The following is a 26,988-nucleotide window of genomic DNA, read 5'->3' as shown; positions in this document are numbered from 1 at the left end:
TTAGATTCTCCTCTCTCTCTCAAAAAAAAGGTAATCATGAAATATGTATAACCTATTTTTCCTTTTCTCATAATTCTTAAAGCAATCTGTCCACATGCACTTTATTGTCTTAAGATTCTGAGTTTAGCATCAGGCTTTCTAGAAGCATTAGTTCAGCTTTCAGAGAAAATGTACCAGGATACAAGTACAGAAGAAAAGTTGACTTTGATCATGCTTTATTCTTGGGATACCTAGTCTCAAAAGTAAAATGAGACCAGGTGAAGATTAGTCCCTCTATCATTAGCACTCTCTGTATTATTAAACTATCCCTGAATTAACCAAGTAACAAATAAATATAATGAAATTGTTGTTCATGTAGAGTCATCTTCAAATGGAAGTGGGGACCATATACAGTGTATTGTGTTGGTTCTCTGTGATTAAAAATAAAGATAAAATTTGATAAAGTTCAGAAAATATTTCTCACCAGAACTTCTTACTCTTCTCAACAAACTTGAGTGCTAAGTAATGAATATAGAACAATTGCAAAGCTGTAATTCTTATGAGTGTCGCAAGTTCAGTGTGCTCATGTTTTGCTCAGGGGAGGGTTTTTTCTTTCAATCTGCTGTTGTTTTTCTTCTTTTCTGGATTTCTGTTGATTGGTTTGTTTGCTAACTGTGAACTGCATGTCTGCATGGCACAAAGCAGTCTTCTCTCTCTAGAGAAATCCTCCGTAGAGTGAATGACTGTATGGCTCTATTTTGAGTCATTCAATCATGCACTCTAGAGAGAGAAGGCTACTTTGTTAGATATTAAAAGCCATAGAAGAATCGCCAATCTAAAAAGCAAAATTTAATGTATTTCTTGTGTAATAACTGGCAAAGATTTATCTACAAAAGTGAAACAAAACAAAAAAAAAACAAAAAAAGATAAATAAAGAGCTCAAGAAAAAAAAGCCCAAAACACCCCAAGATCAATCCATGGTGGAGATGCACTTAATCCTTAGGACATTGAAAAGAATTCGAAAAAATATATATCCAACAGCAATTGTGAGTAGTGCTAAAGAACACAGAAGAAGAAAATGCAGTCAGGATTGTGTGTGGGGGCAGAGAAAGTAATAATATGCTTGAAGAAAAACAAGGAAAATGACATATTTCAAACAGCCAGCAGCCAGTGCCAATGCACAGGTCTTTGTTCCCATAGCTGTGCGGTATCAGCTAAGAACAGCATGTAATATAGCCAACAGCCTTAAAGGTCACTAACTGAAAAGCAAATTGCATATTGTACTGGAAAACCTACTGATGCTGTGTATACAATGCAGTAACAAATAGGAACACATAACAATAAAAAGCAGAGGCTGCTTAAGGAGAAAAACAAAGCTGAAATACACAGTTCTGATGCCAGTGTATTCTCATCAGAAATGGAGATATCACAGAATCACACCACAGCCAAATTGCCTTTTTATTTGTTTTCTAATACATGAGAACTAATTCACCAGATCTTGTTACTGTTATCTTGATATTGAATAACTCACTACGGTCCTGTGCTATATGATACTGCTCTTTCTCCACGTTGTCCTCAGGACACAATGACAAAGAAAAATGTTAGCAAAGTTTATGAAGTTCTGGTGTGGACAGTCCCCATGATGCCCCAATGATAATGAGAGGGGAGTCTCAGCTTAATGCCAGCCTACTGGTCCTAGTGTTGATCAGTGGTCAACACACTCACAATGTCTTCTTTGCCATTTATCCCCACAAATTGGTTTGTGCCAGTCATATCCCAGCCCCATCACTCAGGGTTTTGTACTTCTCAAAATCAGGTATGACGTATTTCGTTATGCATTCAGCATAATAGTAAATCCAACCGGTAACTAACAGACATCTCTGAGCAATACTACATAAATTTCTCAGCTCTCTGGTGATTTTTCACTGCTGAAAAATAAGTGGCTGTTAAGAGAACAAAACAAATGATGTAATTCACACTGACATGAAGTTAACCCAGCATTTCTGCTATTTATTAGATTCCTGGCATATGCTCTGTCATTTGGCCAGGAAAAAATATCTGTGGGACAAGATGAAAGGTCTGTGGCTGTTTGACTCCTGAAAATCTTTGGCAAAGAGTTGTATCTCTCTTCTTCAAATACAGCATAGTTTAGGCTAGGCTTATTTTTTGTTTGTTTGCTTGTGGTTTTTTGTTTTTTTTTTTAAATCTATTATATGTCATAATATTTCTTGATTAGGAAAATACACGTGAAGACATTGCAATATTGTGATAATTGTATTGTGACAATAAAAACATTAGTGAACACAGACAATCACTTGAAGTACTATTGTGTTTCACTCTTTTACTCTCTTGTTTGAAATATCCCTTCTGTGCATACTGAACTTTACCTTTTCCCAGGCCATGTCTGCAGCATTCTTCCAGACAAAAACTGACAGGATGTCTGGCTTTGAAGTTCAGTTTGATTTCCATGAACTGCTTCCAGATTATGGACTCAGACTGAACATCTCGCTACCTCTTCCTACTTCACTTTCCCAGGAATAGCAATATGCTTCTACTTCTAGAAATCTATCAATGTTATGAACCACAAAATTTTTTTATGTAAGAAACAATTTCAGTCATAAACCAGTTCAATGTGGGAAAAAAGGTAGGTTTACTGTCCATCAGAAATGAATGGCTCCAGAAGCAATGCATCCTTTAGCAGGGCTGCTGGCTTTCCATCACATACTTCATGTCACTCATTCCATCTGCGTAGCTGGCTTTGACATTTCTTAAGAGATTTCTCCAATTAAAATGGATCTGAATGTGTCTGAATGCGTTTGGTATGAGTAATGTGAGAAATATTTCTCAAACTTGTTTTACATATCTTCAACAGCATGTAAACCAACTAGATGCCTGGATTAAAAAGGAGGAAAATGGGAGAGCTTTCTCAGCTGCTGATTTACAGATTGTTGTTGCTTTATACAGTATGGAGTGCAAGCAACACAACAAAGTGGAGAAGAAGACACCTTGGTAAGGAGGTACCTTGTGAGAAGATAACATTTGTGCTACTACGCATATTACATATGCTGTCTATGGAATAGATTCCTATTTTCCCTTTAAAAAAGAGTGAGGTTGACAGCAGTGAAAAAGGGAGCCATCTCTCTGCAGAACATGGACTGGGAAAATATCTGCTTCAGAATAAAGATTCAGTCTTGTCTGATCACTTTCTAAGATTTCTATTTCTGTGCCATTTTTATGTGACATTTTTTTTGCACTTCCTGTACTGCATACATAAGATTTTGGGTTTAAGTTCTTTTAAGTCCGATGAATTACAAAAGAATCTCAGAGCTATTTCAATCTCAGATGACTCACTTTTTGGCCAGTTTTTGAATGGTGTAAGATGTTGAGGCTGCTTAGTGCAATAATTCACTTCCTGGTTTAAAAAGAAATGAAGAAAAAATGAGGACCAAATCTTAATTGGGTAAACATATATAATTATAATACTTGATTCTCTTCTAAAAACAGTCCTTTCTGTAGCTGTGTTGCTATACAAACTAAGACATCATAGATAAAAACTTTCATTTAATTCAGCATAAAGTAACATACTAATTCAGAAGTAGTGTAAAGGGTCTGATTTACTTCATGTTTCCATTGCTTTTAATAGCAAAGTCCACGCTCGTATAATTTCTCTTTTACTGACATTGATCGCCCAGATAGTTCATCCCAAGTTCCCCCAGAAATTCCAGATCTGTTTTCTTTCCAAAACACTCAAGTTGGATGTGACAGGTATGCTTTGGATGGAGGTAGAATTTGGGTGGGGAAAGATGTTGAAAGGTCAAGAGAAGTTTAAGGGGAAAACAGCCTTTCTAAACACATCAGTATTCATGGAGTTTGGCAACACTGAACTAACCGCTGAGGCCTAAAGTTTATATCTCATTTCTGTGGCTAAAACTGAGTAAGTATTTTTGGCATAGTGGATTTAATGGTGTTCCAGTCTTTCTTTAGAAACTACTTCAAAAACATTAATTAAAATTATTTTTTCTCATTGTATACATGCTGTCCTATAAGCATGTCCTATAAGCTCAGTCATAAATCTGAAACAGAATCAATTAACCTCTGTTAATAATGATGGCATTACATGGATAGATGGGTAATTTTCATTATGCTTTCTTACCAATTTGTAGGTTCTATTCCTCATTACATTTTAAATGGCAGCCAGCAAACAAGTCCATTCCCACATACTCACTAGTCACCTCAGTGACTAGCATAGCTCAAGAGCTGCAAGATAATTCAACATTTCCCTGGAAAGCAGCAATGTATTTGAAACCTGTCCTATCTCAGGTGACTATCATCAGCAGTTCTGAATTTGCATTAGGTTTTACAAGTGGGTCACAGCAAAGGTAGCTGGCAAAGCATTTTATTCTCTCCTTTGAGATATTAGATTGCCTTCCCAATGCTCTCCTGGGGTCCAGATTATCCATATGGATTTGGGAATACAAAGGCCTCACCTTTAATCTGATAGAGACAGAGGAGCAGCCAGAGCCATGGAGATTTTCCTTCAGTTCCTACTAAACAAGTTCAAGCTGAGCAAATACAACATCCTCAGTAAAAATGATAACCCAGAAATATCAGTTCAATGTCAAAGAGGTGAATGATGCTGAAGTTGGCAGAAACTGAATAGAAGATGAACAGTTTGGATATGGAAAATTCTAAATAAGTACTTTTTTTCTGTTGCCATGAGGTAGTGCAGTACTAGGAGAGGCTGCCCAGAAAGGCTGTGGAATCTCCATATTTGGAGGTTCCCATCCCATCTCTGCCTCTTGATCCATGTTTCTATTTCACTTTTCATGTTTCTGCCATAAGCATCAACATGCGAACAATAACAAAGTCTAATTTCTGAGGTATAAGAGAAGTTACTGTGGTCTTAAATCTGTGACTCTTTCTGCATGGATCTAATTTTGCTTTGAGAAGCCTAGCTCTGTGCTGGGCTCAGGGTTTTGGTACTGTGACACAAATCCAGACCTGTTTTTAAATTTGAGAGTTGGAGTAGGCAAAGTTTATGTGGGAAGACAACTTGAACATGCAAGATTTAGTCACGTAATAATTGAAAAACAAACTTTCAAGGAGTGATCATTACTTCATACCAACATATGTATCACTAACCGCTGCACTAGCAGATAGTGTGCCAGCAGCAAACTGTCAAATTAGGGCTAATTAAACTTTATTACTTTGTTAGGCACAACTTACTGAACCCAGCCACTGTCTCACTGTTTGCAGACACTTGACAGTTCTTACAACTGAAGCTAAATGAAAACAAGAGACTTGAGTTCTCTTTAATATCAGTTACAGAAATCAATATGGATTTCTTTTGAAGATGTATAAACATGATACATCTGATAAGAACAACGTGTGATCTGTGTTCATATTAGAGCTAACAGAAAAAATGTGTTTCTTCAGTAAATGTGCTAAAGAGAAAAATGAAGCACATGACTGAGAGACATTTTAGTGCATTCAGAACTTGAACCTATGCTTATATGCCTAATGTATGATTTTAGGCTGCTGTTGTAAAAAACTTTCTTTTAAGCCAATCATTGATATTCAAACAGAATGTTAAATTACAGATACCTGGGATTAATAAGACTTTTATTTAGACAAACTTCCCACTCGTGTAACTGTAGTTTTCAAAGCTGAATTTTTAAAATTACACTCCTTAACCCACAGCAGGTCTCTTAGTTAAAAACGTGACTTGGCCTTCAGATATCAAGCACCATAGCATTTCTTTCAAGTCTGTCAAGTCAAAGTATGAAGTAAAGATGAACATATTTTTGTTTTGGATCCTAAGAAGATTTAGAGACTTTATTTCCTGTCATTACACTGTAATGGACTTGTCTTTCACATGACAGACATGAGAAAAAATGTAGGTCAGACCGAAAGTAAAGCCTCCTATTTATTTCCAGGAAAACTGCAACAGATACAGAGAAGGCAACAACTCTCTTTGATAGAGCAATTTCTCAGCTACAAAATGCTATTCTTCAATATAGTCATTCACTTAAGTCATTCAACAGATTCACGTAAGTGGGCTGATCGATACCGTCTTCAATTTGTGATGTGACAGCCATTTTGAAGATGGCTTCTCGCTCATGTCAGTGTTGCTGCTGCTGAAATGCAGCACCTCACTGTGCTCATGTCTGCTCTTTGGTCTCATAAATGTTGATAGTTATCAATGGGTGCCATTTTTTCTGCATGGAGGAATTCAGTGACACACCTTTCCTTCATCCACCCATGAACTTCAGGTGCCATTGTGTCAGACTGCCCCTCTGTTGCCATCTGATGTGCAGCAACAAAATGTAATGGAATAGTGGTGGGAAGGTTCAGCCTCTACAATACCCATCTCCAACACCGTGGACAACATAACAAAAGAGGATACACTACATTCAGAGGAGATCTGCTACATAAATTCTGCTGTTTTTCTCTCAATCCCCACATGCTGTACATGATCATGAAACTTCTGGGGGTTTAATGAACAAAATGAGATTGTATCCTTTTTTTTACTGAGATTTTAGAGCTGAAGTATTATCTTTGAAGTTTTGCAATGTCAAAATTCTATGAAAGATGGCTTATCTCTTTATAATAGAGTTTATTTTCTCACTGTCCTCTGTTTGGGAGTAGTTTTCAGATAGGTAACTATTATGAGAAGACTAAAGTAAATCTTGAGTACATCCAAAAACTGTGAAATGAAATTCAGGGCAATCAGGAACTGAACTCCCCCTGTACTATGGTTGACTGATGCATGAATCCCAGTTCTGTCAGGACACAATAAGAATCATAGATCTTTCTTCTGGATAATTTGATAAATCCATTGATAATCTGTAATTTCCATTGCAAGTTTTGGAAATGAATATGTTTATCTTCAAATTATGTAAATTATTATATTAAAGACTCCTGATTTATAGGTCTCAATATCTATCTGCAATTTAAATGAGAATGAAGGCTCTGCCAAACAGGATAACAAAGATAAGACAAACATTTTGCGGAAAAGAAATGCAGAGAAGATTTTTATGTGAATCATCACCAGGCTGAGCATGGTATATCTTCTGTGCATCCTCTTTCCCTGCTGAGAGACAGCTGAATTAAGGGATGGAGCTTGCAGACCTTTTAGTCCTGTTCACAGAATCATAGAATGGCCTGGGTTGGAAGGGACCTCAAGGATCATGAATGTCTAACCACCTACCACTCTTTTCAAAAAATCTGGCTGCAACCATGCATGCCTTCAGTATATACTCTAGGTATGTTCTTCAACCCAAAATCTCCTCCATAGTTTCACTCTAGGTACCTGATATGTATATCAGTGATATATAACAAAGATACTACAGATTATTTGAAGTAAGGTGGCTGTACCTGTTCTGCAGTCACTAGAATTATGAGTTTTCTCTTGGTAAAGGATAAGATTCTACTGCCTTGAAACATTGTCATTTTTTTTTTTTGTTTTACATTTGTTTCAGCATTTCAGTGTCCCAAAATAACAAGAAAGTTGTGTCACATCCTAGGAGAATATTTATATAGACTGGTTCTGGGGGTGGACATGACATTCAGCAGGGAAAAGCCTGAGGTTGCAAGGCTTGCAGAGCATTTGCTGACAAAGGAAACTAGGTGTCCTATTCCAGAGGTGCTTGGAGTAAAATAGTGTGAGTGCAGTCAGATGTCCAGGAATTAACTTAGATACAAGACAAAGTATATGTGTAGTCACATTTTGAAGGTTACTCTCATTGGAAATAGAACCATGTAGTGGACCAGCTGTAGTAGTATCTTACAGGCTCTTGCAGTTTCCAAATAGTGTCATTAGCTGCTTTTCCTCCAGGGTTGCTCTAAGCTTTGTATACTGGCTGGCTCTTGATTAGGGAGAATCAGTAATTCCTTCAGCTGTTGCTAGGAAAGGGCTCAAATGAGATGCTGCTGGTTCAAGAGTGTGAGCTCCCAGATATTTTGCTGGAGGGCAGGTGAAGTTTGAGAAATGGGGATTTCTGAAGTGAAGGGAACTTCTGACTCCTGGTACCAAGAGGATGTGGGACTGGGAAATGTATCCTCTGAGGCTCCCAAAATGTCTGAATTTAAGACGGTGTGTATTTTACTTTCATGTGTACCAGAAGGATGTATTTCTCTCCTTTACAGCTTGTCTCCAGATCCAACAAGTTCTCTGTGCCATTTGTTCTCCATAGTGCCTCTACTACGTGTAAGTCAGCATCCCATTCCACTATCTCTTAGGTGGTGAAACTATTCTGCGCACTTGTTGGTATCTTATGTTTCCCAATCCCTGTCTAATTTCTCAGTGCTGTCTTTGTCTGTACTTGATCTGTTCTGACTCAGAGGGTGGTCAGATGTTCATGAAAGGCGGATTCTGCTTCACCAATCGGATCTCCATCTATGGCCAAGTTACTCACCTGGTGTAGGCAAAGGCTGTGGATGTAGTCTACCTAGATTTTATTAAAGCTTTTGATGCTATCTCTGACAGTGTTCTCCTGGAGAAGCTGTCAGCCTTGGATTGGACAGGTACACTCTGTTGGTTAAGGAACTGGCTAAAGAGCCAGTCTCAGAAAGTGGCGGTGAATGAAGTTAAATCCATCTGGCAACCAATCACAAGTGGTGTTCCCCAAGGGTCAGTATTGATGCTTATCCACTTTAATATCTTTATTGATGATCTGGATGAGAGGATTGAGTGCACCCTCAGAAAGTTTGCAGATGACACCAAGCTGGGAGGAAGTGTCGATTTTCCTGAGGGTAGAAAGGCCTTTCAGAGGTATTTGAACTGTCTAGATTGATGGGCTGAAGCCAGTTGTGTGAGCTTTAATAAGACCAAGTGCCAAGTATTTGGCACTGATGATGCCTTGAGTACTATGTTCAGTTTTGGGGCCCTCAGTAGAAGAATGACACTGAAGCACTTGAGTGTGTGCAGAGAAGGGCAATGAAGCTGTGAAGGGTCTGGAACAAAAGCCTTCTGGGGAGCGTCTGAGGAAACTGGGATTGTTTGGTCTGGAGAAGAGAAGGCTCAGGGGAGATCTTATAGCTCTACAACTCCCTGGAAGGAGGTTCTAGAGATATACCAAAATCCTTCAAGCAGATGCTAGCTCCTTGACTATTCTATACATTTCTGTGCTCCTATCCTGACTGCAGATCTTCACTGTTTCAGGTATGACTTAGTTCATGTTACATTTTGTGGCTGTTCTTAATGAGTTTGCAATTCTTGCAGGTTTAACTCTATTGGCAGAATTGATATATTTATCTCTGAAGTGCAAATATGATACTTTTCTAGTGTAATGAAGTGACTGTGCAATCATTCATAACCCCCAACAATGGTGTTTTTCATCTTCTGTTGAAATGCAGCTTTAGAGAAAAGCATATTAATTCCAGTACTATCAGGGCTAGGAACAAATCTTTTTGTGCTTCAGCAAAAATATGCTAACTTTGGGAAACAAGGAAAGTATCTATGTAAAGGAACTGGCTGCATATATTGCTCTCACAAATGTCAAGTATATGGTAGGCCAACCAGCATCACTGAGAAGGAGAGGTGTTCCCCATAGCTCTCTTACCCTGAACCTGGCTGTCTGAGCTTAGTGCTGGGCAGAACTGTACATCTCCAGAGGAAGGGCAGTTTCTATCTCAGATAACATATAGAGCAAAGTAGCTGTATTTGGCACAAAATCTCATTTCCAATTAATACTTGCTTAGGCATTGCTTTATGACCCTTATGGAGCATAACACACCTCTCAACTGACAGGCTTTGTCCCATGGTCTTATCTCTGATTGGAGTAGAGATGTGTTCACATGAATATGGCAGCCAAGAAAATTAGCTTCATCAGCATTTAGCTTTATCCTTTTAGATTATCTGTATTTGAGGCCATGTAATGTTTAACAGAGGAAAACAGCAGTGTGAGTAAAGCAACAAGAAAGAGCACAATCCATGCAAGTGCAGGACCTTCTGAATGCAATGTAAGTACCCAGATATCTTTACTTTAAAGACTTTGATGCAGCTATATGACATTTAGCTAGTGAGTCACAAAGCACATCTGCTTTCAAAGGTGAAACTTGGTTTCTAAGCACTCAAATGACAGCAGAATTTAATTTCCAAGAAATACTGAATAGCAAGTTGTGGAGATACATTACAGCAGTTCTACAAGTATAACTCTGCTATGAATATTTATCCAAAACACCTCTTTCAAATCTAGAAGAAATCATCTTAAGGAGAGGGAAAATATTCTGACTTTCCAACAGTCATTACCGAGGTTCTCTAAAGTTTGTGATGTGATAGCCAAAGCTCTGAGGTAAATGAGGTGTCTTATTTACACCACTATGGTATAAATAATAAGCAGGGTACATAAAGTTAAGTTTGCTGAGAGGAGGGTTCCCTAGTCATACAAATTTTAGACAGACAGGATAGGCCATGCCTACTCTGGTGGCCTCACCATCTTACCACTGTTGTGGGGTTGGACGAATAGAGGATGAGCCCATCTGGAAGACATGCATTAGTTGAGTGATGCTTTAGAATAAAGGAATGTATTCTGATCTAATCAGATGTTAAAGCAGGAAAATGTCACTAGCGCGCTTGTGATTACTCACTTTATGTGTTAAAATGAATCAGGAATGAGAAAGATGATGTTTTGACTGTTGTAAATCTTTATTGTTTTCCACTGACATAGCTCTGTCATTTGACGTAAACCTCTTACAATCACAAATATCATATCTCATGTGAGAGACACAAGACGTCAGAGTTGTTTCTAATGTGTCACCACATCATAAAATGGATCTACATTGAGATGAAAAAAACAATGAACCTTTTAATTTACTCTCTCCCTCTGAATCATGTTTTCCTTTAATAATCACATGCTACTCTCTCGACAAGCATCCAGTAACAAGAGACTTGTGTAGCTGGAGGAAAGCAGAACTGAAGTGGGCAGTAATTGATATGAATTACATCTGAGATCAAAGCAGGAGTGTTTCAAAACCATGTCATAATAAAGGAGCAGGCCAGGAGATTAACAGTGTTAATAACTTCTGTAGGCAGCAGCAGATAGAAATAAAAGATGAGATGTTCACATGCCATTTCCAGAGTCCAACAAAATTTATTTTTGTCCACACAGTAGTTGAAAAGTATGATGAAGGCCATCCTCCTGCTATACTTGCTGTTGGCCGTCCTTTACCCTGCAGTCCCCAGCATGAGACAGACTGACCATCACAATGAAAAGCCCAAGGTAACTCACCTCCATGAGCAGCATCCTCATGAGGCAGATTCTCTTGCTTTCTCCCAGCATATAATACCCAGCAACACAGACTTTGCCTTCAGGTTTTACAGGCAAGCAACTGTCCAAGCACCTGGCAAGAATGTTTTCTTCTCTCCAGTCAGTGTCTCTGCTGCCTTTGCCCTGCTGGCCCTGGGCTCCAGAGCCACAACCCAGGCTCAGCTGCTGGAGGGGCTGGCCTTCAATCTCACCAACAACAGGGAGGAGGAGATACACCGTGGCTTTCATCATCTCCTTCTCTTGCTGAACCGTCCTGGCAGACAGGTGGAGCTAAGCATGGGAAATACCTTGTTTGTGGACAAACACCTGGAGCCACTGACAACATTTCTGAAGGACATAAAAAAACTGTACAAAGCAGAAATTATTTCTAGTAACATTCAGAATTCTACTGAGGCTAAAAAAGAGATCAATGATCATCTAAAAAACAAAACCCATGGGAAGATAAATCAAATACTTAAAGACCTTGATCCAAACTCTTTAATGGTACTTGTTAACTATATTTATTTCAAAGGTAAGTTGAGTCATACAGATGCTATTGCAACATCCAAGTTTGCCTTGGATTGAAAAAAAATCTCAGATTATTTCTGAATTGTTTTTAAAAGAAGAACAGTGTTAAAACTATAAGAAACATTGCAAGTTCTCATGCTTTGAAACCTCTTAATACATCTACATTTTTCTGGCGTATTTTTAGGTTTGTAAGCACAAAAATTCACTTATTTGCAATCTTCAGGTTTTATGGACTTACCAGAGCACAGCAAATTCATGCATTTGTGGATTTTTCTATCAGACTTTTGTTTTATAGCAAAAATTATTCTGCCGTATGTATATATCCTATATGAAGAAACAAAATAAATTCCAAAGATTATAAAAAATGACAAAACTTTAATTTACCTACAATCCAGGCTTATTAAATGGGTACATATTTATGGAGTTGGGCTCTAAGTGTTCTACAGCCAGTCATCACATTGTATATATACACCAGCAGGTACTTGAGAATGTGCTGCTTTAGCAATGGTTAACGCCTTAAAGATAATGTCCATTTGTAGCAGTGTGCAGGAGGTGCAAATAGAGCAGCATTGAGTAAAATAGCTTTCACTTCAAGTACTCTATTAAATCTAGGTACCCTAGTCTGAAAGTACCTTCCTTATGATGGGACAGGAAAGAGTTCAAACTCATAAAGTAGTTAAAGTACTTCAGAGTTTATATTCTACTACTTATATTTCAATTTTATTTTGTTTCTGTTCAATATTTAAAAAACAAGTGCACTTAGTTCTGAAATGACAAACTGTGATCTGTGTGCATTCAAATAACTTGATTTAATACAAGTAGAATACCATTAAAAAGCCATTTGAAGAAGGAAGGAAGGTTAAAGCTTTAGAAGCCCCGTTCCACTTACTGTAATGAAGTTATTATCAGACCCGAAAGTTCAGGTTGTTCTTTCATTGAATTTTTTCCTTGGTGCTACCAGATGAGGAATAGATGAGAAAGCATAGAAGGAGCTTAACATGCCATGTTTAAAAAGGCAGTCATCTGCTGTGGAACTTGCTTAACAAGAAAAGTGCTTGTAAATTAACTCATTGGATCCTGGCAAGGCAATTCTTTTTCTTCAAATTTTTCCTCTTCTTCAAATAAATTTAAGATAACATCATGAAGTTACCTCATTGATTTATCTAATTTGCAACACCTTTCTGAAGTTTAATCTTGGATATTTGTTACTTGAACATATTATAGCGGAGATGATATGGAACAAGACCTTGAATAAATTTTTAATTCCTCTAATCTTCAATTATGAGCATAAATCTTTAGATATGGATGTATTTGGTATAAATTAGACTAGACTATACTAATATATCCTCCTTGAAATAAGCATGCAACTGTGTTCTTTTACTTTTAAGCCTACTGGGAAAATCCTTTCAATATGAAGGGGACTCACACGGATTATTTCTATGTGAATGCAAAGACCTTGGTTGAAGTGAAGATGATGATTCGAGATAGCTTTTATGACATATATTCTGACAAGAAGCTGTCATGCAAGGTGGTGAGGATTCCTTACAAGGGAAATGTTTCAGCATTGTTCATTCTGCCCAATGAAGGAAAAATGAAATGGCTGGAGGATGGTCTGATGAAAGACACAGTGTCTAAATGGGAAAAATCACTTGAAAGACGGTAAATTATAATTTGATGCTTCACAGTAGTCGGAACCTGAGCTCTAAACACTGCAATCAAGTTTTACAGTTATAAGGTTGTTTTTCATTAGAGGTTTAAGTAATGGGACCGGCATAAATGAACAGACTTAATAATTTGATGATTTGACACTCAGCAGCAATTTGAAGCAGCACTGCTTTGTCATGAGGGAAGAGATTTGTGAGCTAGGAAACAGCCTCTTTTTCTATACATTTTTTAGTTGATCTTCAGTATCTCCATTTCTTTTCTCAAATATAATATGTTAACAGTGGTACAACTGGACATAGAAACTAGATCCCTTAGAGAGTATGGGGTATGATTTAAAAGAACATAAATCTTGAGGACTAGCTAATGGATGCAAATGTACCTACAAAGGTGCTGGCACTACCACTGCTTGTTGACTATTCAAGGGGTGATTTTAAGACTGGAAACAAGCTCTAAGTAATGTCTTTCTCATATTACATTTTCCCATCATCCTGACCATTGTCTTCCCACATTTTTGCTGTCATTTTTTTCTTTATTTGAAGACTAACATTTTAGCACAGAATTACCAGCAAGTTGGGAGACTTCAAGTTATACCTTGATCGTAATAACCACCATAACTCTCTTTTAAATTAATAGGAGGATGGAAGTGCATATTCCAAAAGTATCCATTTCTGGCACCTATGACTTAAAGAAGATAGTCATGAATCTGGGTGTAACAGATGTGTTTTCTGACCAGGCTGATCTGTCTGGAATCACAGGAAAGTCCGATCTGAAGGTTTCAAGAGTAAGTTGGTCAACAGAAATGTCTGTGGATTCGTCAATTGCCTTGATTTAAGTTATGCTCCAGAATAATTCTTAGTCCTGAGAATGATTGATAACTCTGTGAATTCAAACATTTTATCTTGTAGAGCAACTTTAAATTCTTTCAGACTTATTCAAGATCTGAAAATAAAAATGATGCCTTCCTTCTGGCAGCCTAAAGTTGTGGCAAAGGCTGGGAGGCTTCTATAAATTTTTCCAGGAACAAAATATTTTTAGCATGCAAAAGGAGACTCCATCTTTTGGAGTTGCTTTGCATGAGCATGTCTAGTATAAAAAGTGGTACCTTTTCTTTAATGCATGCATGTGATTCTATAATTTTAAAGGACTTTCAAACTATTTCCATAGAAGGCTCTGGCAAGAGCTAATCACATAAGAGGGACCAGGCTACAGGAAAGCCTCCTGTTTCCTGGGAAGAACAGATAATACAAAGATAAATTAACAATCTTATGGGCATTGCAAAAGCAGTAACTATAACATTATAATATCCTGTTTTAATGAAACAAATGTTGAAAATGCAAAAAATAAAAATAAAAATTTGTATGGATATTTGTTTTCTACTGACAAAAGTTTAATCCATGAGGTATTAAGTATACAGACAAAACAGCTCTGGAATTTGACTTTTTTTCCTTCTGAAATAGTAATTCCTGCTCTGAATTCAAGCGTTCTGCGCTGACACACATGGTGAGAAATACTGAGTGGAACAAACTCATAGAGACAACATTGCTAGAACACTTACCATGGACTAAGTTTCCTTCTTTGCAGTTCGTGACCTACCAGTCATTTCTTTGAAAGACAGGAGGTGAATTAACTTTATGCCAATTTTAGTCATTCCACTCCCATACTGTGTGTACAGTAATGCTTGCTGTGTTTCCTTGTAGGCTATTCACAAGGCTCTGCTGAATATTCACGAGAATGGCACAGAGGCTGCAGCAGTCACTGGCACAGAGTTTGCTCCTCATTCTGTTCCTCCTGTTATAAAGTTCAACCGTCCATTTTTGCTGTTGATTGTTGATCAATACACTCAAAGTATCCTCTTCATAGGAAAAATTGTAAACCCACTGAAAAATGATTGATTAGTGACAGGTCTTATTGATTTGAATTGCACTTTATGCATTAATAGTCTGATGTAATTAACATTATATCAAATCTTTTACTAATAATTTTATTTTTTCTAAAAATAATCAAGACAGGAATGTAGTCATTCTTAAAATCACCGTTCTTGCTCCCTCCAGTGGAAAGCAACTACCATGATATGCTCACCAGTGACTTACGAAGTAGTGTATACATCAGTCTTCTAATGACTAATACATGCTATCATTGAAAAATAAGGTAAGTATCCAGCTGAGAGAAGCAGTTTAAAACCTGTTCAGTATGTAATGAATGAAAAAGCAGGCTGCTACTGAGTAGTGAGTAGGAAACTAGGAAAATACTGTTGTTTTCTCCAGCTGTCTGCAGTACTTACCAGGTCCTGGCCCTGGAGAGATGACGTGGAAATTTAGAATATAAATGCAGTCCACCTAGGGATATCTTAGGTTTTCTCTTTCATGTGGATCTTATTGATAGGAAAAAGTCATCATGTATTTGCATGAGAAAATGATTGCTTGGCACTCTGAGGATGTCTGTACAAATCTGACATCTCCTTATGTAGGCTGATGAATCCAAGGTAGTGTCAAAATTCAGAGTCAAATCTTGGCACTTATGAGGGGCTGGAGCACCAAGAAAAGAAACACCTGCTAACAAACACAGCCAGACTTTTGTGATATCAGCCTGACTCCATCTCTGTTCCACCTTTTGCATTCAGCAGCAGCAACTATTTGAGAAGCGTTAAATACAGTTATCTTTCTCAGTGTATTGTTCCTCATTTTCTTAAAGTTTGACTCTACAGATCATGAAGGCAATTTGAAATTAGAAAAGTTCCTTTGTGGAACTTGACCTTTCTAAGGCAACTGCTACCCATCACACCAATCTTTGTAATCAGAGCATTTGACTTAGTTACAGGATATTCAAGAATATTCATGTTTGCAATCCTCCCTTGCCTGAAGACAGACAATCCTGTGTCTCCAACATTCTAATTAAGCTGAAACTGCAAGAGTTAGCATTAGATCTGGAGTGCTGTTAAGGATATTTTCCTGGAGGATAGAAATCCATGTCTGCTCCTCCCTGAGTGGAGGATGGCTTAATGTTGAGTTTGGCAAATAAATCCTGATGAACACTACAAAGAGTGCTGTTGAATGGATGGTGGATGAAGCAATGATAATCTGAAACATTGGTATGGGCTTCTAGGAAAAAGGAGATGTAACTTCAAATTATAGGGTGGGAGGATAGTGATCATTCCCTTGCAGACACTGGAAGGACAAGTTTTTTGCCATGCTCTCAGTTAGAGCATTTGTAGCTTGTGGTATGAATGCCCAGAGCTGCCAGCCTTGTGTTGTGTTCTTCAAGTTTACCTTTAAGGCAGTGAACCCTTGACAAGCATCCTAATGGAAGCAGTGACTAAAACAGACACTCAAAAAATGTTACTTGCCTTGCTATATAGCTTTAAACCTCTGGTTCATCAAGAAATAATAGTTCAGAAAGGATAGGTTATGAATACCTGGAAGAGTGTTCATACTCGTATCCCAGAGTTTTTACCTATGTTTGTAAATAAAATGCTCTGAGGTCTGTACTCCAGTCCTGGGTTTGACTGCCTCAACACAGCTCACTTCCATGTTGTCTAACTCCGACCCTACAAGACACAAGGGATGTTTACTGGAAATAACATTTTGTTTACATTAAGTCTCCCAGAAACACCCATGATAAGTCTGGAAAGATTGCAGCTGTCATGAACAATACCTGCATCAGGAACTGTGTTAAATACGTAAGAAAATGAGTGGTTGTAGGTTGATGGTCAGGCCTGTGCTCTAGAATTACCTGATATAATGAAGCCTGAATAACAAAGAGGAATGTGAACCCTCCTCTGTTATTAAGCCCTAGAAGCTCCTGCCCAGCATGTGACATTTCTCTGAATGCTACTTAGTCTCTAGTCAAGTTGAAAGGCCTTCACCAGCTACTTGCAAAAAATAAGGTGGCCAGGGACTGTCTTTCCATCTTTGGAACAAACAATCAGTTCAGGAAAAGAACTGATCTTTGAAACAAATGCAAGCCAAAAACTGTAGAACTACATGCATTTGCTATACATGTATCTTGGTGCTTTCTTCTGACCAGTGCTTTGATTCTACTGCCACATTAAATGCATGGATATTTTCAAAATGCTTCCAAACGGTTGGAAAGGACCTCAAAAATCATCCAGTTTCAACCCCCCTGCCATGGGCAGGGTCACTATCCACTAGACGAGGCTGCCCACGGCCACATCCAGTCTGGGCTTGTCCAGGGATGGAGGTATGATCACCTGAAGTGAAATTTCTGTTATGTGAAATAGAATCACACTCTGGTAATAAAACAACCCTATTTCCTTCTGGGATTCTGCACAGAAGAAAACAATGGTGTTATTTGATCTTTGTGTGACTTATATCTAGCAAACTATGAGTTCATGTGAAATTTTAGTTCTGAGATTCCTACTGACTTAGTAAAAGAGGGAGTGCACAAAGCAGAAGAAGCCTGATTTCTATTCTCAGTTCTGTCACTAACTTTCTCCTTGGCCTTCAACTTTCTTTTTCCTTCTGTCAGTCACGTTGTTTTGCAATTGAAGCCAGCAACATTTTCCTTATCCAATAAGTCTGAATATTTGTAAGACAAACAGAGTTTATAGTTATAATGCCCTTTATAGAAATAAATAAAAATACATAGATGAATTGATTTTTATTCTAGCTGCAGCAATTTTGCAATGATGCCAATCTCTTGATTTTAATTGAGTTATATATGACAAGGGGTTTATGTATATGCAGGCAGATCTTAAGAGATATATTTTTATAAGACAACAAGAAATGCCTGCATGAAGCATTACCACGTGAAGTTCATATTTCTCTTGCTCTTCCTTATCCTCTTGCTGGTGTTTTTCTTCCATATACAAAAATCTTCTACCTTGAAAAAGTTAGAAATATGACTTATAACACTGGTACACCATAATTTGAACACCAACCAAGGACTGGAGTAGCTTAATGATTGGTCATAAAACTGCTCTTGTAAGGAGGAACTAAACACATCAGAGGAACCAAACTCAGCAGTTACTGGCAAACAGCATGAAAAGAAATAAATTATTCCTTACTTCCTTGCACATAGACCATTATCAGGCCAACTGGAAAGCACTTTTTTCAGTCCCTTGTAAGACTTCCATGGCTCCCGGAGCAGGAGGAGTTCCTCCATCCCAGCCACTGCTTACCTAGAAGCATCTAGATGCCCATCTCTTTCTTGTAAAACTCCACACAGGACTCCCAGCTTAATTTCTTGTTTCTTTGTGACATCCATTCTAGGTAGAGGGATTTCAGTGCAGCCATTTGCAACAGTGCTCAGAAAAAAAGAAAAAAAAAGAAAAAAAACCCTTTATTTTCCCTGGGATAGCATAAGTGCTGCAATCTAATAGGTATCCATAGGGTGACTCCCTCTTATTTTCTATTACATTTGACAGGAGAGAATTATGTTTTCCAAGGTATCTAATTGTGATACATACTCAGCAAAGGACTGAGCACAGGTATCTAACTGGCATCATGGAGAAACTGATTTATTCCAAGTTTGCAGATGAAACTTGTCATCTGTAAGCCTGATGTGACTGCTGGTCTAAATCTTGTCTATGATGAGACTTGGATCTTGGAGGGTAAGAGGAAGCAGTGTTTGGGATTGTTGAGCAGTTTCAGAACATGTTCCCACTGTGTTTCTGTCATTTGAGTGTCAGTGCATGGTCTGGAAGAAAACAGAAGAATTGCTGCTCTTCCCAGTGGTTCCTCCCTAATAATGGTAGGATCCTTCAGATGGTTAGCCAGGCATTAGGGTTGGATTGATAGATAAATATTATCTACATTGGTAAGCCAAGACTTGAGAACAATAACTTGTATTTGCTGGAGTTAAGCAACAGCATGCTTGCTTCTGCTGAACCTTGATTATTACGTAATACTACAGTAAAATTTCTGGCTGCTTGCATACATCATGAGAAAGAGTTCTCTGAATATAATTTGTCTTTTAAGAGACAGAAATGACATAACATTAATATTTTCGGTATATTCTTATGCATAAGAGGACGTGTAGATTCACCTAGAGTTAAATCATGTACATTCAATGGAAACAACTAGTCATTGTTTGTTAGGATTAGTGTCATGTATTTCGATCTTAAATAACCTTCTAAACAGCTGAACAGTGCCTCTGTATCTCTGCTCACTGAGAGGGATTCCACAGTAAGTCGTATGTAATAGGCATATAAAACATGTCTTTCCTCTGTATAAATATAAAATCTTTCCTTACTCCAGCTAACGTTTTGCCATGATAAAGTCAGTTCTCCATTTTCTTATTTTGACAACTTTTCAAGCCATGTTGTTATTTTGCTTCTCCTTCACTATTTCAATAATTTCCAAAATACTCATCAACAACCTCTCAAAAAACTAACCACTACTTCTCTTGACAAGCAGTTAAGTAACAATTTAGTGAAGACTGAAGAATGCTACGAGGGCTGCTCTGAAAGTAATGCCTCCTATTTTATTATGTTAACCCATGATGCCAGAGGTAATACATGTTCTCAATATATGTTCTCAATATCATTCCATTACATGTTGTTGCCATTGACAGATTGCAGTAGAGAGGCAGTCTGGCACAATGACATTTCACATGGAAGTGCATATAAAGCAAAGGTATGTCACTGAATTCCTCCAGGTAGAAAAGGTACATCTATTGACATTCATCAACATTTGCTGAATGTTTCAGGAGAGGTGAGCACAGCGAGGCAGAGAGTGGTGCATTTCAACAATGGTGATAGCTGTGTGAAAGATAAGCCACGTTTCAGGCATACTGTCTGTCATAGCTGTCACACCATGGAATGGATAGCATCTCAATCAGCTCACTCACACAAATCAGTTCATGGTGGTGACTATTGCAAAAAATAGCATTTTGTAGCTGAGAATTTGCTCTACCAAATAGTGTTATTGAGCTCTTTGTACCCATTTTTTTTTTCCCATGGAAAGAAATAAAAGGCATTACTTTTGGAGCAACTTAGGTAGTTAGAGTATATTTACAATCTGCCCTGCGACATGGAGGGCAGTGTGGAGGCACTGAGCTGTTCCTGACCAAGCTTGTTGCTGCTTCATGTAGATGATTAGATGATATCCTTCTATCAGGATATCCCATGTAGAGAGTCCCTAGGGCAAACTAACCTACTCACAACCAGACATCACTCAGGACCTATCTTAGATTTCCAATTCACCTACTGTGTGGATTTCAAAAGCCCAAGGTAGTGTGCTCAGCTACACTGTCTTGTAAAGTTCTTTTGCCCACAGATTTGTTTAAATGCAAGAGTAGTATGAACCTTGCTCTTTACACTCTGAGCCACAGACGTTGGCATCATTTCATTTATATGCTGAAAAACAGGGTTACAATGTTTGATGTCTAGAAAAAAAGTAGCTAACTCATTCTTTGCTTAACAAATAAATATTATTTGCTTTGATTAATATTTACCAGTGAACATTAAGTTAATATTACCGAGCAAGACGGAGAATAGGGAAGTAGCAATGTGAATGAGAGGTCCAGCAGACCCTTTTTAAACTACACTGTAAGTATTATATTATATACCTTAGAAGAATTTGAATTCATATTTTCTATGATCTCTGTAATTTAATACATAGTATTTAATTATGAGATGATTTTATTTAGTATAAGTAGTTGGAAATTTATCTTCTGGGAGCATGATCTATACACTAAGAGCAGGATTCAGTCAGTGATGCAGCTCTTAGATACTACGTCAGGATGACAGGGAGATGAGGTCCAAAGTGAATATTCAGCTGCCATTGACACCAAGGAGAAACACTGAACCCTGCCTCTATTACCAGAGGAGTAAATTCACTTGCAACTCAATATCCTAGATACTCTAGACTGATGCAGGACTAGTTCAGGAGCTGAGGGTAACATAACTTATACCACAAACATCCTCAAACACTACAGAGAGTTAAGTGGCACTGGAGTTGATGCTAGTCTCAGACACAGATTTCTAGAGTTATATAAAGAGTATTTACAGGATCAAAGTGGATTGCTTTCATTTAGATTTTACTTTTTTTTAATCCATAGTTTAATCTGGCATTTTAGACAAACTGAGCACAATTCCCACACTCAGCATTTACACATCTGAAGTGTTTCATAAAGGGCAGCCATGTAAGAGGAAACCCAGATTTAATAACTGCCCATGAAATGTTTGATATAAGACCCAAACCTGGCTTCAGACACAACCTGCAGCAAACCATGAGGCAGATTCACACACTGTAGAATAATTATGCAGTTGCTCTGAACAGTAACATCACCTCTCTGTTGCTGCAGTACGCTATCTCCTTCGTGTTTTCAAGATTTGTGATTGAGATAATTTATATGAGATGTTCTATGGAGAACATACTTCCCCAATATCTCCTGAAAAGAGAAGAGAAACTGCAGGGTTATGTAGAATTTGTTTGTATCGGTTTAAGGAAGAGGAAAGGTCATCCAATTACCCAAATACATACACAGCAAGGCTGCATTTGAGCTATTCAGGAAGCTTCTGCTCTAGCTTTTCCTAAACTCTTGGGTGTTTGATTTTGCAGCCTTATGGATATTTTGTGTGCAATGAAGAGACATAATAAACTTTCTTGCTTTATTCTCGTTTTACTGAAACATGTAAGATAATGTTTGAAATGACACAGTTCTTGAGTTCAGAGCTGCTGCACCAGAGGCAGAAAGATACAGTTTAAATGGTGAACCATCAGATGGATTCTCTTCTACTATAAGTGATGTTTTCTCTGTATTACTGCAGTGCATGAAAATCCAAGTCATCAAAAGATCATGGCTACTATACACTGCCGAAGTGCTTACTGAATATATAGGAACAATATGTGAACTTAGTTGTGCACACAGACATCCTTAGAAATGCAATAATGCCATACTGGTCAGACACAAGGACAATTTCAGATAAGATACCTCACAAAAACCTACACAGAATCAATTCTTCCCTAGTGGTGTCATGTTAGTATCTTGGTTGGAAACAAATAGAACAGACCAGAAAAGGACTAGCCATGAGACCCAATGGAAAGCAGAGTAGAAATCCTGAACACTGGCATATGAAAATCAGTATTTCAAATACAAAATAAATTGTTTTTATGCAAGAAAGATAACATTCTCTACAAGATAATTTCTCCTTTCTCAACAGAATTCCTCAGAAGGAAAATGAAGACCACACTGTATTTGTGTTTGCTTCTTGTTGGACTTCAAGTCCAGGCTCTTCCTAAACCCAACCTCGGCAACGAACATAAACATAAGAATGAGCAACCTCATTCCCTAGGAGATCATTCCCATGTGGAAAGTGAAAACTCGGCTCACATGAAGATAACCCCTAGAAATGCTGAATTTGCATTTAGGTTTTACAAGCAGGTTACAGAAGAGGGAGGTAACAAGAACATTTTCTTCTCTCCCTTGAGCCTTTCTACTGCCTTTGCAATGCTCTCCCTGGGGGCCAGATCAAACACACTCAGCCAGCTGTACAAATGCCTCTCCTTCAACCTGACAGAGATGGAAGAGCAGGAAATCCATGAGGGCTTCCAGGATCTCCTCCAGCTGCTGAATGACCCTCACAGAGAGATTCAATTGAACATGGGCAATACTCTGTTCATAGATGAGAGACTGAAACTGCAACAAAAATTTTTGGATGATGTCACAAATTTTTATTATTCGGAAGCTGTTTCTATGGATTTCCAAAATTCTGAACATGCTAGAGAGGAAATCAATAACTATATAAAAGCAAAGACCCATGGTAAATTTGTAGACTTACTGGACAGTCTTGATGAAGATGTTATGATGATTCTGACTAACTACGTTTACTTTAAAGGTGAGTCAAAAACATCAGTTAAGGTTATAAAAATAGGCTCTAAAAGATTGATCCAAACTCAAGAATAAAAGTTTTTTCCCATGGTGAATCTACCCTCCCATCCGATTTAAAATACATCTTTCTTCTTTTAAATGATATAAGGAAATACTTGAAAATCAGGTATAAAGAATCATCTTTTATGAGTAAAAAATAAAAAGGAAAAATATAATAGGTAGAAGTACCAATCAATAGTATATCATCTCAAATTAGGCTCAGAGCTGAAAGTATTCAAAAAGGGCAAGCTTGGGAGCTTATGATCATTTTTTGAAAGGCACAGCTGTTTGGCTGTGCAGGATACAGTCAAAATAAAACATGGATGAGACATATAAAAGGAGTAAGTCCAGAGAATGCATAAGGTCAGTCTATAGAAGTTTCACCACTGACCTAGCAGATGAAGGCTCAGGGCTTTTCCTCAACCTGTATTTTCCTTGTGTGATTTTTATTCAAATGACTGAAATGATTCAAAGCTCCTCTCTATTGCCAGGGTACAAGAATCCTTAAACTGAGATAGGCTTGTAATTGAATTTACCATTCAAATATACTACTCTGAGCATCAACTATTGTGTTATGCACTTACTTGCAATTTTTTCAGCTTATTCAACTCTATTCTCATTCTTTTGTCAAAAGGTTACTGGGAAGAACCTTTTGAAAGTTACGACACCAGAGATGATGACTTCTTTGTGGATGCCGAGCATCCTGTTAAGGTTAAAATGATGTATAAAAGTACATACTATAATATCCATAGGGATGAGAAGCTGTCTTGCTGGATAGTAGAAATACCATACACAGGAAATGCTGCTGCCCTTTTTGTTCTGCCTGATGAAGGGAGTATGAACCACGTAGAAGATGCTCTGCTACAAGATACAGTGTCTAATTGGAGCCAGTCATTTGAAGGAAGGTAATCCTTCAACTTCTTTTGACTGTCATTTTTTTTTAAGCACTTAAAAGGCCATAAATACTCATGCAGGCAAGGTAAATCGTAGGATGCCACAAGGAGATGCTAAACACAACTCTGAGGAATAAGCATTGCACAGTTCCTTCACTTCAAAGGAAGTATCAGGAGATTTTGTTCACTGGGGAACCTTCTCCTCAGCTTCTCCAGCCACAGCAATGGGAATGCTGCAAACTGCAGGGATTCTGCGCTTGCAAACTCAGCCCGTGGGAGCCCATCTAGACTAGCTCATCTAGATCCAGCTGAAAGAAAATGAAATTTCTTCTCCAGTCTGGATGACCACTGATCAGTCTGTGGGTGGTAGGACTGGTACCTCAATTTCTCCTTCACTAATGTGGTATACATTTAGGCTTTAGAAAGCCAGGCCTATGGTTCTCAGATAGCTGGGATAGATTCACACCACTTGTATCAGCTCTTGTATTGAAGGATCTTGCAATTATAAACTCTCTTTCTTTTCTTTTTCTTTTCCTTTCCTCTTTCCTTTCCTTTCCTTTCCTTTCCTTTCCTTTCCTTTCCTTTCCTTTCCTTTCCTTTCCTTTCCTTTCCTTTCCTTTCCTTTCCTTTCCTTTCCTTTCCTTTCCTTTCCTTTCCTTTCCTTTCCTTTCCTTTCCTTTCCTTTCCTTTCCTTTTTCCTTTCCTTTCCTTCCTTCCTTTCCCTTTCTCCTTCCCTTCCTTCCCTTCCCTTCCCTTCCCTTCCCTTCCCTTCCCTTCCCTTCCCTTCCCTTCCCTTCCCTTCCCTTCCCTTCCCTTTCCTCCCTTCCCTTCCCTTCCCTTCCCTTCCCTTCCCTTCCCTTCCCTTCCCTTCCCTTCCCTTCCCTTCCCTTCCCTTCCCTTCCCTTCCCTTCCCTTCCCTTCCCTTCCCTTCCCTTCCTCTCTTCTCTCTCTTCTCTTTCTCTTCTCTTCTCTTCTCTTCTCTTCTCTTCTCTTCTCTTCTCTTCTCTTCTCTTCTCTTCTCTTCTCTTCTCTTCTCTTCTCTTCTCTTCTCTTCTCTTCTCTTCTCTTCTCTCTTTTTTTTTTTAAAAAAAAGAAGCGTCGACCTGTATCTTCCAAAATTGTCCATCTCTGGCTCCTATGATGTCAAGAGATTGTTTCTGAAAATGGGTGTGACGGACATGTTCAGTAACAATGCTGATTTCTCTGGAGTTGCAAAAAATACCCACCTCAAAGTTTCCAAGGTAAGTATGTGAGCAGGATGATCAAGAAATTGCCTGCCCCATTACATTATGGTTTTATCTTAAAAAATAGGCTGATCCCATTTCTAGATTTCAACAATGTCTCACTGACAGCAATACAAGAAGTTTAGGGGTTAGATGGCTGATGTTCATTGCAGTTAGCAAGACGTTGTTTCCTACATAACTATCCCACAATTTCACTTAAAAACTCCTGACAAAGAGAAAAGATCTGGAAAGGATAATGGGAACAATTTCACAAAAGTCTTGTGTAAATAATTAATGCTGGAATCATAGTTATGACAGTAATTTAGGAATGATCATTCTTATTCCATAGAGTCTTTCTTACTGTATTAGCTGAGCACCTCAGAATTGGTTTGTCATCATTGTGTCAACAGTAAAAAAAAAATTATGTATACATAAATTGATGCAAAATGAAAACATTCCTCCTTGGTGTTAAATATCATGGAAAAGATCTTACTCAAAGAAACCACTGAACAATAAATGCTCTCCATGCTGCTCAATCTCTGCTCAATAAGCAGCCAAGTTTGACTCTGACAGAGTGAAAAAGAAATGTTTTTCTTAGAGCAAACTTTTCTTGTCTTGAAAAGGCTGAACAAGAGAATCATTTTCTCACAAATTCTGTTCATTTTGTGCTCTCTCCTGAAAACTGCTGTTTCTCAATGTTACAGCAAACCTGTTTGTCACCCACTGCTTCTCACTGTTCTGTGCCTTGATGTTTAATTTTTGCTTCCTTTCCAGGCAATTCACAAGGCCAAGTTGAATATTAATGAGAATGGCACAGAGGCTGCTGCAGTGACAATGGTAGAAATGAAGGTTTTCTCTGCAATGGTTACTCCTCTTGAAATCAAATTCAACAGACCCTTTTTGATGATGATTTTTGACAAAACCACCAACAGTATACTCTTCATGGGGAAAGTTGTGAACCCAGCTGCCACAGAAGACTAGGCCAGAGCACTTGCAAAGAAAGAGCAAACAAAGAAGAGCTTGTACACATCTCAAAGAGTTCTTTGCAAAAAAAAAAAAAAAAGGCCAGAATTGATCCCTAATTAAAAATTAAAAAGAAAAAAAGTATATTTTGTATTATATTATTCTTATCTTTCAATAGGCAGCTGGGAAAAATGGAAGCAGGTCACGCTTATGAAATGCCCTAAGATAAACATATAGCAGTGGGATCTTTACAGACATTTCCCTAGCTCACTCAATCAAAGCTGGCGTCGTGGCCCCTTGCATGCAGATAAACCATCCTCCCAGCTGAAAATTTCCCTGCCTCCCACATCTTGTATGTCTAGTCCTCAACTCAGAAACTTCACCGATTTACCAGCATCAGCTGAGAAACCATCCTACCCCTCATTGTAAATTCCAGGATAAGTCTTTGTCTTTTCTTTGTCTTTGAAACCTTTTAAGTAATCAGTGACTAAGCAGGGAAACAGAAACACAAACCTTGAAATCTCCTTGCCTAGATGACAGATGCTCCTAGGTTCAGCACAACCCTTTTCCCTCCAGCCCAACCACTGCCTCCTACCATCACAGATTCTTTGCTTCCATCTCCATTCCTCATTAGTTTCTCTAGAGTAAGAGTAAGCT

General features: G+C 38.1%; 2 protein-coding genes across 2 annotated transcripts; both read left to right on the top strand.

Moving 5' to 3' along the window:
* Positions 1-9,849: 9,849 nt before the first annotated feature.
* Positions 9,850-15,601, top strand: LOC100542070 (alpha-1-antitrypsin-like). The gene is made up of 5 exons (XM_003206690.5): positions 9,850-9,942; positions 11,091-11,760; positions 13,145-13,415; positions 14,055-14,202; positions 15,119-15,601. The coding sequence occupies exons 2-5, from the start codon at positions 11,103-11,105 to the stop codon at positions 15,311-15,313; spliced, it is 1,272 nt and encodes a 423-aa protein (XP_003206738.1). The 5' UTR covers positions 9,850-9,942; positions 11,091-11,102; the 3' UTR covers positions 15,314-15,601.
* Positions 15,602-20,823: 5,222 nt separating this feature from the next.
* On the top strand, positions 20,824-26,475 carry LOC100544713 (alpha-1-antitrypsin). The gene is made up of 5 exons (XM_003206706.4): positions 20,824-20,928; positions 22,546-23,220; positions 23,887-24,157; positions 25,239-25,386; positions 26,143-26,475. Exons 2-5 carry the CDS (start codon positions 22,563-22,565, stop codon positions 26,347-26,349), a joined length of 1,284 nt encoding a protein of 427 aa, XP_003206754.1. The 5' UTR covers positions 20,824-20,928; positions 22,546-22,562; the 3' UTR covers positions 26,350-26,475.
* Positions 26,476-26,988: the final 513 nt, after the last annotated feature.

Source organism: Meleagris gallopavo, chromosome 5, assembly GCF_905368555.1.
Source record: "Meleagris gallopavo chromosome 5, MGAL_WU_HG_1.1, whole genome shotgun sequence".
NCBI classification, from domain to species: domain Eukaryota; kingdom Metazoa; phylum Chordata; class Aves; order Galliformes; family Phasianidae; genus Meleagris; species Meleagris gallopavo.
The sequence above is the reverse complement of the archived record's forward strand: the minus strand, read 5'-3'. Positions and strand labels throughout refer to the sequence as shown.